Below are 14,677 nucleotides of genomic sequence, written 5' to 3' on the forward strand. Positions count from 1 at the left end.
CCTACATATATTTATTGTGGATCGTCTACATTTCATACTCTGCCATGAGATATTGATTTTTTAAAATGTTGTGCTACTTCCTGATACACCTGTTTTGTGTGACGTGTTTCATAACACTACATTGAATAGAGTATGATTATTTTTAAAAGATAAAGCTGAGTATCATGGCAAATGTTCAACTGATGTAATTATGCCTTTATGTTCCATTCCATCCCATGTTGTCACAATTTACAATATTTTCATTACCTGGGTAACTGGGCAATTCTGAGCTGATACCATGTCCACAGTGACTTTCTTGGGTTTTAGCAGCAGCAATCATTTCTGGAACAATAACATTTCCAGTTATTAGTACTAAATAATATTTATTACATTTACAATATGAAGGTTCACTTACTTGTTCTTACAAATTTGTTGCATTTTATGCTTTGGATGTGGGAATCAATGGGAAGCTCAGCAATTTGTTTCCCATCCTTATTTTTCCCTGAGAAAATGGTGACTGGTCTTCTTCTGGTAATAAAAGAGGGAAAACTAATGTGTGGGAATTCTATGTGGAATAAGGGAGGGAACCGGCAAGACAGTTTTTTAAAAAACTGTGTTCTTGGGATGTGACTGGCACGCCACAATGTTTAAAGTGCCAATTCTACCAATAAACAAAGGCTGGGGTGTTTATGTACAATCTCGGACATTATGCGCTGTTGTGACATGTTGGCTTCCTTGTGACACCTGGGGGTGGGGGGGTGGGCACATGTTATATCACTCCCTTTGTACAGTTGTTTCGACTGGGATCAAAGGAGAGTTGTTCAATTAAGGTGGTGATCTTACATGCCTGTTCTGTTGGTCAAGCCCCGAGCCCACTCCAGCTCATAAACCTAAGAGAAAAGAAGAGTTCTCTTTCTTCTCAGGACACAGCAGGTAAGCTGTGTCCAGCAACGGTAAGCATAGACCAGCCAACTTTGACTAAACTCAACTTATTTTAAAAAGCTGGTCTAAGTCTACATGGATAGTAAGATGGCGCCTCTATTATTTTGATCGGTGAGGAACACAGGAAATAGATAGATTTCACAGTGAACATTGTATTCTATTCGTATGATGGAAATTAAAACAGGGATAAGCTTGAAGCAATGCCTCTCTCTATAAAGAGCTTTTCAGTCCATCGTCCACATTTGCCTCACAACTAAAATTCTGCTGCTCCCTCAAATGCTTTAATACCTGCATAAAATGGGAGCAATTAATCTAATGAGGAAATAACGTCAATTTGAATAAATTAGTATACTCATTACTGCTTAAAAACCAGACATATTTTACTGCCAGGAGCAAGTTTAAAGTGTCGGCAAGTAAATGAACATTAGCACACAACATAACTACACATTAATAAATCATAGGTGCTGGTTCTGACACAGAACTAGTAATATCTCTAGAAGCGCACTTTTTATCCTCTGAGGTCTGCTCTTCTAACAAAACAGATGGGACAATGCCTCTTTTCCCAATAGCCCATTAACAGAATCACATTTTCAGAAATGCAACACTTCAAAACCAGGTGTGGCTGTGATTTTGTTAAGTATTTCACCTTCCGTTTCCTGCACCAACTATATTTACAGTTTCTGTGAGGTAGCATGACAATTTAATACCTATTCCTGCTGAGTTACAGGGAATTCCTGCTATGGGCCAATGTCCAAAGCTAACTGTTCTGACAACCTTTAATCATTTGACATGGGATTCTTACAACTATCGGAGGCCTTCAAGTCTCTTGATCGGAATTAGATTTCAAACCAATTGATGATACCTAATAATTCCCTGCAGGGCTGATGAAAGTTAAATTATGCCTGTTGTGCTAAACAGTCTCCTAATTGGTCCACAAATGGAGGGCAGGACCTATGCTGCTCATAACATTGGGCAAAGACAAACAAGAGGGGTCCTTGACCCAAGCCTTAAGTCAATCAGGTTCTTTACATATAATATCCTTTAAGGAAGGGAATCTCTTTACCTGGTCTGGCCCATACCAGCAATACAGTTGACTCTTAGCTGTTCTCTAAAATAGCTTAGTAAGCCATTTAGTTTTGTTCAAGAAGGCAGATCATCACCATCTTCTCAAGGGCGACGAGGGATGGGCAATAACTGCTGGCCTTACTAGTGACAGCCTCACCGTATTAATTAATAAAAGAAACAAAGGCCTAAATGTTTCAACTTCCTGCTACATTGGTTTGTACCGAGGCAACCAGCTCTTCATGGAAAAGCAAAGCCTAACATTACCCACGTAAACATTTATCGCAATCCCCATTCTGATCACAGTGATTGTGATCTCGAGATCTCCAACCTCCAATTCTCCCTAACATCTGATACACCTGTTGCTCGTTTTGGTGAGTGTGCTTTACACTCAATTGGCTCTGTTTTATAACCTTGCTCTAGAGTCGCCAGGTATCTTTATGATACCACCACGAGGTTCAAGTTCAAGTGCTGATCAATAACTCAATACACCAGTTAGTAAGGTTCAAATCAAAACACATTTATTATATACACAGTCAATCGCTACTCATGCATAAATACTACAAAACTAGACTACTTCTACCACTAAAGGCCAATACTTATCTTCTGGAAAAGGAACCCAATGGGTCAGGGAACAATGGCCTCTTGTTTAATCCTGAGACTGCAGGCTTCCAGCTGGTACGGACTAAGGTTTAGGAGCGCCTATCTCGTAGCGTGCGTTGACTGGACACTTATTTGTTGGTGCAGCTGCTAGGCAGGTCTCTGTCAAGGGTTGTTTCGAGCTGCTGAGAGACCCTGCCAAGAAGGATGAGTTGAACTTGGGGCCTCTAATTTATAGGCCCCAGGGGCTTCGCGCCCTTTTGGGCGGACCCCGTACCTGACTCAAATCGATTGGATCACGTACCAATCGGTCGGTTTGAATTCCCCAATACTGGGGCTGTTTCCTGATCGCTGGGCGGTCCTTGAGTGCTCGTTAGCTTCTTTTGTCTTGGATTCCTGCTGGCGCCGAGGAGTCTGGCTTTACCTTGGTCATCCTTAATTGTATCTATTGTGCACGGGAATTGCTCATTTAATATGTATGGCTGTTGGTTTCAGTGCTGTCTGCTTTCTGCAGACCGAATACACAGAAGAACTCTGCAACCTGCTTGTTTTCTGATACTGTCCGTTTTTCCCTGCGTTCTTTGCGAATCTCCATTTTAACTCGGGAAGTGGCCAACCCAGGTGGCTACACACCCGACACCAGAGGGCCGAATCGCTCCCACCTGTTGCTATCCATGCCCAGCCGCACTGAGTCCAATGTCACCACTTACCTGTGGCCATTAGAGGCAGCCTAACTTTGCAGCACTTCCCTTTTCAGCCTCTGCCTACTATGTTATCATCAGTATAATGAGATCTGAGGTCCAATATTTGGGGCTCCTCAGACTTCACTATTTATGACCAAGGCACAGACAAAGTGAAGTAGGGTCCTTTAAATGTTGGCACTCCTGAATTTTCCCCTTGTGCATGCCAATTTTGTCCCTCCTTTTCAAAGAACAAAGAAAAGTACAGCACAGGAACAGGCCCTTCGGCCCTCCAAGCCTGTGCCAACCATGCTGCCCGTCTGAACTAAAATCTTCTACACTTCCGGGGTCCGTATCCCTCTATTCCCATCCTATTCATGTATTTGTCAAGATGCCCCTTAAACCACTTCCACCCTCCTCCGGCAGCGAGTTCCAGGCACCCACTACCCTCTGTGTAAAAAACTTGCCTCGTACATTTCCTCTAAACCTTGCCCCTCGCACCTTAAACCTATGCCCCCTAGTAATTGACCCCTCTACCCTGGGAAAAAGCCTCTGATTATCCACCCTGTCTATGCCCCACATAATTTTGTAGACCTCTATCAGGTCGCCCCTCACCCTCCATCGTTCCGGTGAGAACAAACCGAGTTTATTCAACGTCTCCAGAAGGTATAAACCCTTCTCTAGGGTACATGTCTTAGCAGCATGTGTGAATCTTTAAATGAGTGTTATTACACTCTTTCACTGCAGAGCACAAGTTACAATATTTCCGTTTTCAGTTCATCTCCACACACATGCGCTTCTAGTAGAGGTTGTTATATGATGATGAAGAGTAGAGTGGCAAATTTGTCACCCCACCTCCTTCTCTAACACAGGGAAACTTTAGTTCCCCCACTTCCAAATATATTTTTCATCAGCTAATCAGGAAAATATACTTTTAAAAACCCTGAAATCTTCTCTGCTACTAGAAGCGATTTTCTGTTTACAAGCAAGCCAATCCCAGAACTTTAGCTTTAACTTTCCCAAGCGGAGAAAATATCTTACCAATAATACGCTGTCTCTCAGGGATTCGTCTTGATACCGTTGGAATATCATCGAAAGGCAATTCTACTATGTTCACTTTTTCCTGATTCTGGCTCCACAACTCTATGGCAAGGAGTTTCACAATTTTTTCATAGTTGTAGTGGGATAAAACTATATTTTTAGTTTGCAAAGGTGGAGAATTAACACTAGGTTTGTAAAGAAAACCATCCAAACTGAATTTAGCTGGAATATTGCACGAAAGGTCATCCTCTGCAAACTTTTCATCATTCTGTCTGTGTTCTATTTTAAAATCAGAGGAAAGAAATCTATTTGGAGCAGAAGGCCTGGATGGTATCACTGGTTGGTTGGTAGAGTCCTGTTCTCTACTGTATCCACCATGGGGAGCTGATGTATCTTTCGTTGAAATTTTATCTATAACAGAAATTTTAAAAGGCTGTAAATAGTTTTAAAATCCTGGAACAACAATTATTTTCATGCACTATTTTACTGCACTACATTTATGCATTCTGACAAATACTCTTAAAATGTTTACTGTAATATTTGTGAAGTAACCCAAAATGTACATGTGGAAAATGCAGCAAGAGATTGGTTAAATTATACCGTGAGGGAGAATGTGGTAGGGTTTACTGATATATAACAGAACATTTTACTATAAGTGACAATAACAAAAATAACGAGTATTTACATAACACCCTTAAAGGAGCTTCATCAAACAAAATGTGACACCAATCCACATAAAGGAGATATTAGACAGATCACCATAAGCTTGTTTAAAGTGGCAGGTTTTAAGAAGTCTTTGAATGGATGAGAGAGAGTTCAAGAAGCAGAGGGTCTTAGGAGGAATTTCCAGAGCTTAGGGCTTCACCAGCTGAAGGTATGGCCACCAATGGTGAAGCAATTAAAATCAGGGATGTATAAGAGGCCTGATTTGGAGGACCACAGCTATCTCACAGGATTACAGGGCTTGAAGGAATTACAGAGATAAGAAATGGTCAGAGCATGAAGAGATTTAAAACAGAGATGAAGATAGGATGGGGTCTGAAGACAATTGCTTCCAATATTTAGTTGCGAATATTTCTCCTCATTCAGGACTAGATGTCGGACAATTAATCTGACAATTTAGAGATAATGAAGGAGTCAAGAAAGGTAAATGTGAGATAGAGTTGGGCGTCATCAGTATACAAATGGAAGCTGGTGCTGTGTTTTCAGGTAAATTATAAACTTCATTCACTAGCCTTTCAAAATCACATCAACTTTGGTATTCACATGTGGTGAGTCCAGGGCAGGGGTTTGGTGCTCAAGTCATGGCAAGAAGGTTATTTCTGTATTGGGAGTAGGTACAGAGAAAAAAATCAACTAAGTTGAATGGACTTAGAAATTTAGATCCAAAAGAGTCAAATATCAGTGGGTCAGTGTGTAAATGCAGCACATAATTAGGGAGTGAGACAGAAAGACCAAATTCAATCTGTATTATGAGGAAGTTGATCTCACTTGGAGGGGTGCCAGATGTGCTACAATTGACTTCAGATACCCTATGTTAGAGATGGCAGCATCCTTAATAAGCATTCCTACTCAAACTCAGCATCCAATAGCCTTGGATGATTTGAAAGCAGATAGAAACATAGAAAATAGAAGCAGGAGGAGGCCATTCGGCCCTTCGGGCCTGCTCCATCATTCATTATGATCATGGCTGATCATCAAGTTCAATACCCTGATCCCGCCTTCCTGCCATATCCCTTTGTCCCTTTAGCCCCAAGAGCTATATCTAATTCCTTCTTGAAATTACACAATGTTTTGGCTTCATCTACTTTCTGTGGTAGCAAATTCCACAGATTGACCCCTGTCTGGGTGAACGGGCAGCAGGGTAACACAGTGGACCCTCTCAGCACCAGGGTCCCAGGGTCGATTCCCGCATGGGTTACTGTCTGTGCGGAGTCTGCACGTTCTCCCCGTGTCTGCGTGGGTTTCCTCCGGGTGCTCCGGTTTCCTCCCACAAGTCCCGAAAGACTTGCTTGTGAGGTGAATTGGACATTCTGAATTCTCCCTCTGTGTACCTGAACAGGCACCAAAGTGTGGCAACTAGGGGATTTTCACAGTAACGTCATTACAGTGTTCATGTAAGCCTACTTGTGACAATAATAAAAATTATTAGAAGATACTTTTCCTTACCTCAGGCCTAAAAGGTTTACTCCTTATCCTCAAACTATGACCCATAGTTCTGGACTCCCCCACCATTGGGAACATTGTTTCTGAATCTACCTTGTCTAATCCTGTTAGAATTTTCTAAGTTTCTATGAAATCCCATCTCACTCTTCGAAAATCCCAATGAATATAATCCTAACCGATTTAGTCTCTCCTCATGACAGTCCCGCCATCCCAGGAATCAGCCTGGTAAATCTTCGCTGCTCTCCCTTAATAGCAAGGACATCTTTCCTCAGATAAGGACACTAAAACTGCACACAATACTCCAAGTGTGGACGCACCAATGCCCTATACACTTAAAATAAAACATCTCTATTCCTATACTCAAATACTCTCGCTGTGAAGACCAACACGGTAGCATAGTGGTTAGCACTATAGCTTCACAGTGCCAGGGTCCCAGGTTCGATTCCTGGCTTGGATCACCATCTGTGCGGAGTCTGCACGTTCTCCGCGTATCTGCGATGGTTTCCTCCGGGGGCTCCGGTTTAATCCCACAAGTCCCGAAAGACGTGATGTTAGGCAATTTGGACATTCTGAATTCTCCCTCTGTGTACCCGAACAGGTGTCGGAATGTGGCGACTAGGAGCTTTTCACAGCAACTTCATGGCAGTGTTAATGTAAGCCTATTTGTGACAATAAAGATTATTAAAACATACCATTTGCCTTCTTTATTGCCTGCTGTTCCTGCGCGCTTACTTTCAGCGACTGATGCACGAAGCATGGTGGCCACTTCCCAAGCCTCTGACTTCCCCTCACCCTCACCGTCCACCCCTCCCGCACAAACCTCCCAACCATCAAGAAACAAAGAGAAACAAAAGGCCCACTCACCATCACTGCTCCCCATCGTAACCTGCCCCAATCCACCCACCCAACATATCCCACAATTTTCATGTAACTCCTCTTCAAGGTTCAATGTCTTCACAGTCCACCCAGTCCATGGTCTCTCATAAAGTCCATCATCCCCTCCGGTGAGTCAAAATAAAATTCCTGCTTTTGATGCTTCACCCACAAGCGGGCAGAGTACAAAACCCCGAACTTCACCCCGCTCTTGTAGAGGACGGCCTTTATCCAGTTATACCCAGCCCTCCTCTTGGCCAGCTCCGCACCCAGGTCCTGGTAAATCTGCAGCTCACTTCCCTCCCAGGTATACTTCTTGGTCTGCCTCGCCCACCTCAAGATCTTTTCTTTATCCAAGAACCGATGCAGCCTCACCACCATCGCCCTCAGAGGCTCCCCCATCTGTGGGCTGCTCCTCAGCGCCCTGTGCGACTGATCCACCTCGAGGGTCTGGTCAAAGCCCCCCATCCCCATTAGTTTCTCCAACATGCTTGCCACAAAATTGCCGACCTCCCCACCTTTGATGCCTTCGGGAATCCCAACGATCCTCAAATTCTACCTCCTGGAGCGGTTCTCAAGGGCCTCCAACTTCTCTCCTGACTGCTTATCACCATCCCCATCTCTGCCCCCAGCGAGGTTAGCCGATCCACATGCTCCACTACCGACATCTCCACCATCTGGATCGTCAGGCCCCAAGCCTCCTGTCTCTGCTGCTCCCGCTCGATCACTTCCCTAAGCGGCTCCGCCACCTTGCCCAAATCCTCCAAGGGCTCTTTCCTTTGCTGCTGGAAAGACCATGCTCTGTTGACCATTGAGTGGCCAGCACTGCCCCATTGCACTCCGCCATCTTCACCTGTGTCGCACCATGAAACTTTCCTGCCCCAACTGCTGTCTCTTCTTCGTGGCACTCCTCGTCTGCTGATCCATACACCAACTCCATCAGATAAATATTGCCTTCCCTGGGCGGCTTTTGCCCTCAAATACCACACAATCCGGGGAAGGACCGAAAAAACCCACCTCGATTGGAAGCCACCAAATGTGCGACCACTCACTCCATGGCCACCACTGGAAGTTGACTAGTGGTGTTAAGCAGCGGTCAGTGTTGGGACCACAACTATTCATGATATACATTAACAATCTGGAAGAAGGAACTGAGGGCATTGTTGCTAAGTTTGCAGATGACGCAAAGATATGAAGAGGGACAGGTAATGTTGAGGAAGTGGGGAGCTGCAGAAGAACTTGGACAGGCTCGGAGTGTGGGCAAAGAAGTGGCAGATGGAATACAACCTGGAAAGGTGTGAGGTCGTGCACTTTGGAAGGAAGAATAGAGGTATAGACTATTTTCTAAATGGGGAAAGGCTTCAGAAATCTGAACACAAAGTGAGCTAGGAGTCCTACTTCAGGATTCTCTTAAGGTTAATTTAGTGGCCACGGTATAGTCGCAACAAGAGGCATAAAGAAAACTGTTTTATTGTAAAATAAACTATATACACAGTGTACTTCAGGTCCTTGCCGATACTATCCATGCTCAGCTCCCATCTGGACCGGTATTTATGCTGGAGTCCATTTACTCTGCTGATAGGGCCCGCCCCTCAACAGGGAAGCTCATATTCCACGAGGCTCACGGGGAGGCTAATTGGTCTGTCCCTGTGGGTCTCGTGCAGGTTACAACAGTTAACATGCAGTTTCAATTGACAGTTAGGAAGACAAATAATATGTTTGCATTCATTTCGAGAGGGCTAGAATACAAGAGCAGGGATATACTGCTGAGGCTGTATAAGGCTCTGGTCAGACCCCATTTGGGATACTGTGAGCAGTTCTGGACCCCGTATCAAGAAGAATGTGCTGGCATTGGAGAAGGTCCAGAGGAGGTTCACAAGAATGATCTCGGGAATGAAGGGCTTGTCATTTGAGGAGTGGTTGAGGACTCTAGGTCTGTACTCGATGGAGTTTATTTAGAAGGATGAGAGGGGATCTCATGGAAACATACAGAATACTGGGAGGCCTAGATAAGAGTGGACATGGAGAAGATGTTTCCACTAGTAGGAGAGATTTGAACCTCAGACTGAACGGATTATCCTTTAAAACTGAGATGAGGAGGAATTTCTTCAGCCAGAAGGTGGTGAATCTGTGGAATGCATTGTCGCAGAAGGCTGTGGAGGCCAAATCATTGAATGTCTTAATGACAGAGGTAAATAGTTTCTTGATTAATAAGGGGATCAGGGGTTACAGGGAGAAGGCAGGAGAATGGAGATGAGAAACATATCTGCCATGATCGAATGGCGGAACAGACTCGATGGGCCAAATGGTCTAATTCTACTCCCATATCGTGTAGCCTTACAGTCTAAAAGTCAAAATTATTGGTGCTAATGTTGTTTACTATGTTCCATTAAAATGGCTAACATAAACTAGGAATGCACTTCTATTGCCAATTTACTGATGTGGCTTATTTGCATAGCAAAACTAAATGGTGAAAAATCCATTTCAAAGTGATGTCCCAAACCGAGTGCTCAAGTATAACTCTGACCCAGCAATTTGAAAGTGCTCAGGGACACCTGGTCACTACATCAACCTCTTTTTAATGTTGTCAGAAAGTAGATACTTCAAGCTTCTCCATCCCAACATTATAATGAGCTACCAAGGGAGTAGACTTCCATACAAACATTCATATAGGAATCTTAATATTGGCCAAGATATTGAGAGTAGATCCATTGCCCTTCTTCGAAATATTGTCGTAACATATTTTATGTCCAGCTGACAGAGTCTTGGTCTCATCCAAAACACAACACCTTTGCCGGTGCAGCACTCCTTCAGTCTTATGCTCAAGACTCTGGATTGAGCCTTAAACCCACAACCTTGTGATTCAGAAGCAACAGTGCAACCAGCTGAGCCACAGTTGACATTATGTCACAACATCTAAAAACACATCTGGAAATCAAATAGAAATTTTCTGGAAATAAAACTGTTTAAGAAATAACAAGTAAATGGTCTTAAACATTTTATTGCCAACAAAAACCGTTAGCCTCTATGTCAAGTGCAGTGAAACTACTGTACTTACCAGGAGATCTACTCCTGGGTTCACAGGGTTTTGGATATAATGCGTCTTTCGGAGGCAGTGGTCTGCGAAGAAGCTGTGGGTGTTTGGACATATTGGGCCCGGTTCAAACCTGCAGAGTTTTTTTTAACAAGTTAATTGAAACATAATGTCACGTTTTACATTAAACAGAGCATGCAAAACATGTTAATTAGTTAAGGGGATCACAAAGACGACTTTTCAGTTGTTCCTGAATTTATTTATTGTAGCCCTTTTGATATTCAAAATAAACCTTGATGTGCAATTGGGTGACACCATTCACCAAATTGAAGGAACTTGAACTGAAATAGTGCCTCTGAAGTTCTCAAGACATCCAAATTACCGTACAATGACTTACCTTTAGAGTAGTTTTTTGGTCGTCCAGAATTTTAGTATTGCTGAAAAAATACATTTTGTTGAAGTTTTTCATCTTGCACTCATCAGGACAACCACAAGTATACAAATGTCGGGGGAAAAACTACTTTATACTAGAAAACGAGTGCTGATTGGTTGGCAAGTGGACTGCGATTGGTGGAGTCATTGCCATGGGGAATGCACTAGTTAATACTGACTGACAGTCAATTGCCAAGCATTGTTTGAAAATTTAAACTGATCAACTTGACTGTGATTGGGGTCAAGGCATTGCCCGGAGGAATAAAGCAGCGAACAGCTGTACATCCTAATGACTGGTGGATTGTATCAAACAGTACATCCTTTCCTCTGTTCATAATGGGCAAGGCACATGCTGGTGCTCAAAAACCAGCCGGTGCTAGCAAAACTTAAAACACAATGCCCGACATTAGATGTGATTCTGCGATTGGACAACACTTGCTGAATAATTCTCGATGTGTGCTAAAAATTACACTGACAACAATTTAATATTGTCAGTCGGACGCAATCGTGTGCCACATTTGCATGTACTGGAAGTTACATATCTTAATATAAAAAATTCTTCTGTGCAAACAGAAATATGTACACACATTGTACTTGCTTCAGCGAACCAAAATAAGTGATAGCCATTCACTGGAATAACCTTACTCCGGCATCCAAGGACTGTCAAAGAAAGCGACCCTGACCATGGGATCTCCGCTTTATTGAGCCTGTCGGGCACTTCAATGTCCCACATTATAATGAGTGCTCGGACCTGCTTGGTTGGCTTAAGTGAACAATTACTTCACGTCCGACCATTGCCTGCAAACTGAAGCTTTGGCACTGATTGATTCTGAGACTTGCGGCCGCCGGTGCAGGTCCAGCTCTGGCCAAAACTCTGGACAGCCCAACTCCGGCCCGCAGCTTTGGTGAGCCCCTGCCCCCTAAGCTCCGGGCCGTGCTCATTCCAGTCAGCCTCGGCCCCCAAGCTCTGGTCAACAACGAGCAACGGCCCTAGCAACCGCTCTAACAGTGGCCCTAGCAACCTTCCTAATAATGGCTCGAGCAACCATACCGACAACGGACCTGTAAAAAGACCCCAACATCGATCCGAGCAACCACCCTAACAACGGCCCTGGCAACCGTCGCTGGCTCGCTCCCGGGCGCCGTGCGCGTGCTGCTCCATTCTGTTGCTGGCAGACTCAGCACCGTATTAGTGGACGGGGGCTTCCTGCTGCTTAGCTCCTCCCCCTACCCACCCCTAAACAAACCACTTTTGTGGGAAACGCTACCTTTAAAACCCGGCATGTTTTTTTTTAGCCAGGGGAGGTGGGTCGGTCAAGGACTGGGCCGTCACTCAGATCCCCAGCGATGAACTCCACTGTACGTGCTTTTTCTGTGGGGAGACATCCAGTCAGTGAGGCAGCCGCTTGTCGCAATGGTCTGGCAGCATTTTGCATACAGGAGGAAGGACGCCGCGTGGGGGTGGGGTGACCGGGGTTGCGTCCAGCTCAAACTCCGTCAGTGGATGGGCAAGAAACACTTGCAGGTACTTGACAGCTCTGAGAAAATGTAAAGCTGCCTTGGAGATAGCTGAGATAATTAAGTAAAATGTGTCAAATTAGGGAAAAGGTTATTTAAGATCAAACAAATTGCTGGCCGTAAAATGTAACATTGTTGTTCATCTGCACTGGCTTGAAGCATTGATAATCATATTTAAAAGTTGGCAAATAGGTGAAACGGTGATTGCACGTTGATTATGCAGGATGCAATGTAAAAAAAACATGGATTGTAGAAAAAGGATGCAGCAAGTTTCTTTATACTGTCATCCTCTACTCAGCGCGGAGAAATTAAAACAAGAGGTTTTACTTCTACTCCTATTTCGTACGCGTGTGACCCGCAGGGGATGTATCCCGGGTGAATTGATTTTCCTTCGATCCACTGGGTTTTTAGATGAAAATGCAGGCTCATTGGTATTTGTTCGCTCTCTTGTTAAGAGAGGTTTCAATCTCAGTTAAATCACAAAATTACATCATGCGGGTGTTCAAAAATACTCTTTTTGTGTCTGAATGTTTTGCAAAAAAGTAAGAATTTGGTCCACTGAACAATGTAATGCTTGCTGGGGCTGTCCGGTTGCTGCATTGCTGCACGATGTACGTTGGAATTGGGAAGCCTGTGGTCATCAGAGATCACCAATGTAAAATTTTCAGTATGCAGTGAGAGGTTAGGAGACAGTTATTTATGCAAAGGTTGTTGGAACATATATTGTTTTGCAACAAGGAGTAGTTGAGGCAGAGGCAATTGCACCTTTTAAGGACGAGCACTCCAGGAAGAGGGCAAATTGTGGGATTCGTTTTGGATGCCAAGTGGTAGTAATGTATAACCAGTCATCTTTTAGTTCCTTTCGTTTTTTAAAAATTTGCACAATGATCCTAGAGGCCTGAGTTCGCTTCCTTGTTTATAGTGACGGCCAGCTTTCCTGAACCATATGGCCATCACCATGCAGTCTGGCTATTCTATCTGACATCAATTTGTGGATACTGAAGCCATCCTCCTTGGTTCCTGCTGCACTCTGATGAAATATGCACTGTGCATATAGGCCAGTGCGATTATGAGCTGAGCTTAACTCTTGCACCTTAACCATTACCATGCAGTTCTAAAGGTAAATTAAAGGGATCTATACGCAGAACAGCCTAGGATAATTATTTCCATTATTATTGTAAGCGTGACAGGATTCGGCCAGACATAGGCTTACAAATAAATGTTTAAAAAAATCAAAGGATCCTGTTTAAATATACTGAAAAAAAAACTTGAGAAAAATACTTTCAATTCAGAAAATAAGTAATGTTTCAATATACAAGCATTATCTTGATAAATCAACACTATCTCATTTGAGGTCAGTCTATCTTCTTGAGGTATAACACAGCATGAAAAGAATGGAGTCAGTACTTTTTCTTTGTAAGATTTAGAATTGACAATTAGAAGGGTGTCGGAAAAATGGAAGATGTCATCCTATCTCCAAGGGGCCCAGAGAATCTGTCTACATCAGGTGGCAGAGGGGTGGAAGCTGTTGAACCCTCAGAGCTTGAGGACCAAGTCTTTGCGATATATAAAATAGGCAGTCCCTGGATCACACTCTCCATAGAGTGGGAAGCTCACAGTCAAGCAATGGTTGAGTGAGACAAGAGGTTAAGCTGATGACAGGAGTTGCTGACCACTTTAGGAAGAAGAGAAAGAGGCAAACGTTAAAGAAAATCCTTAGATTCATTCAATTTGCCTGATAGCCACATAGTTTAAAATATGAAGACAGCAACTTTAAGTTGTGAGTTGGGTAGTACACTTATTAGTTAGAGTTCTTAAATGAAAGGAAAAACTTGAACTTATTATCTAACCTACCACTAATTCTAATTAAGCAACCCAATATAAATGTACAAATAAATTGCCAAATCGCAATTCTCCGACACTTCAACAGCGGCGTCAGAGCGTTACAGAACGAATGTACAGTAAACACCATTGGCATATCATTAGCGGGGCTGAGCCGTTATTCTACAGGGCCCCTGCAATTCTCTGCGTCCACTGGGCCGAATTCCTGATGGCGAGGTTCATCTGTGCTTTTAAAGATCGTGAAACTGGAGTTGTGGCTGATGAGGGAGAGTGAGGAAGTAGGACAGTGACAGGCGAGACTGTGGCCTCTGGGCCGGACACTGGCTGGGGGAGGGGGGTGGTGACGGGGGAACAGGCTGTGTGGCTAGGGTGATCCCTCATGGGACTAGGGCGGTGTCCAGGCACAGACCGACATTGTCACGGTCTGCAAGGCAGCCATCTTGCTGTGCACCCTACTGACCATCCACCTTGGCCTCTGGTTCTGCAGATTGGGGACCTGTCCGGTATC

General features: G+C 43.8%; 2 protein-coding genes across 9 annotated transcripts in view; one reads left to right on the forward strand and one right to left on the reverse strand.

Annotated features, from left to right (window-relative positions):
- The window catches only part of LOC119969274 (leucine-rich repeat-containing protein 63), a 71,193-nt gene extending 58,948 nt beyond the window's left edge, over nt 1-12,245 (reverse strand). For 4 of the 8 annotated variants that reach the window (XR_005461325.1, XM_038802677.1, XM_038802676.1 and 1 more), the window contains exons 1-4: nt 12,078-12,245; nt 10,402-10,510; nt 4,305-4,715; nt 247-321 (exon numbers count right to left, since the gene is read on the reverse strand). Coding sequence is in view for 7 of the 8 variants with exons in the window: in XM_038802677.1 (XP_038658605.1) it covers nt 247-321; nt 4,305-4,715; nt 10,402-10,492 (577 nt within the window). In the remaining variant the exon portion in view is untranslated. Of the gene's footprint in view, nt 1-246; nt 322-4,304; nt 4,716-10,401; nt 10,511-10,774; nt 10,815-11,396; nt 11,780-11,871; nt 12,044-12,077 lie in introns of those variants that run through there. The other 4 variants (XM_038802674.1, XM_038802673.1, XM_038802675.1 and 1 more) reach the window with 4 other exon arrangements.
- The window catches only part of lcp1 (lymphocyte cytosolic protein 1 (L-plastin)), a 114,223-nt gene continuing 111,774 nt past the window's right edge, over nt 12,229-14,677 (forward strand). Inside the window, exon 1 of the mRNA XM_038802663.1 lies at nt 12,229-12,334. The gene's annotated coding sequence lies outside the window, so the exon portion shown is untranslated. The remainder of the gene's footprint in view (nt 12,335-14,677) is intronic.

The sequence above is a fragment of the Scyliorhinus canicula genome, chromosome 7, assembly GCF_902713615.1.
Source record: "Scyliorhinus canicula chromosome 7, sScyCan1.1, whole genome shotgun sequence".
Lineage (NCBI taxonomy): Eukaryota > Metazoa > Chordata > Chondrichthyes > Carcharhiniformes > Scyliorhinidae > Scyliorhinus > Scyliorhinus canicula.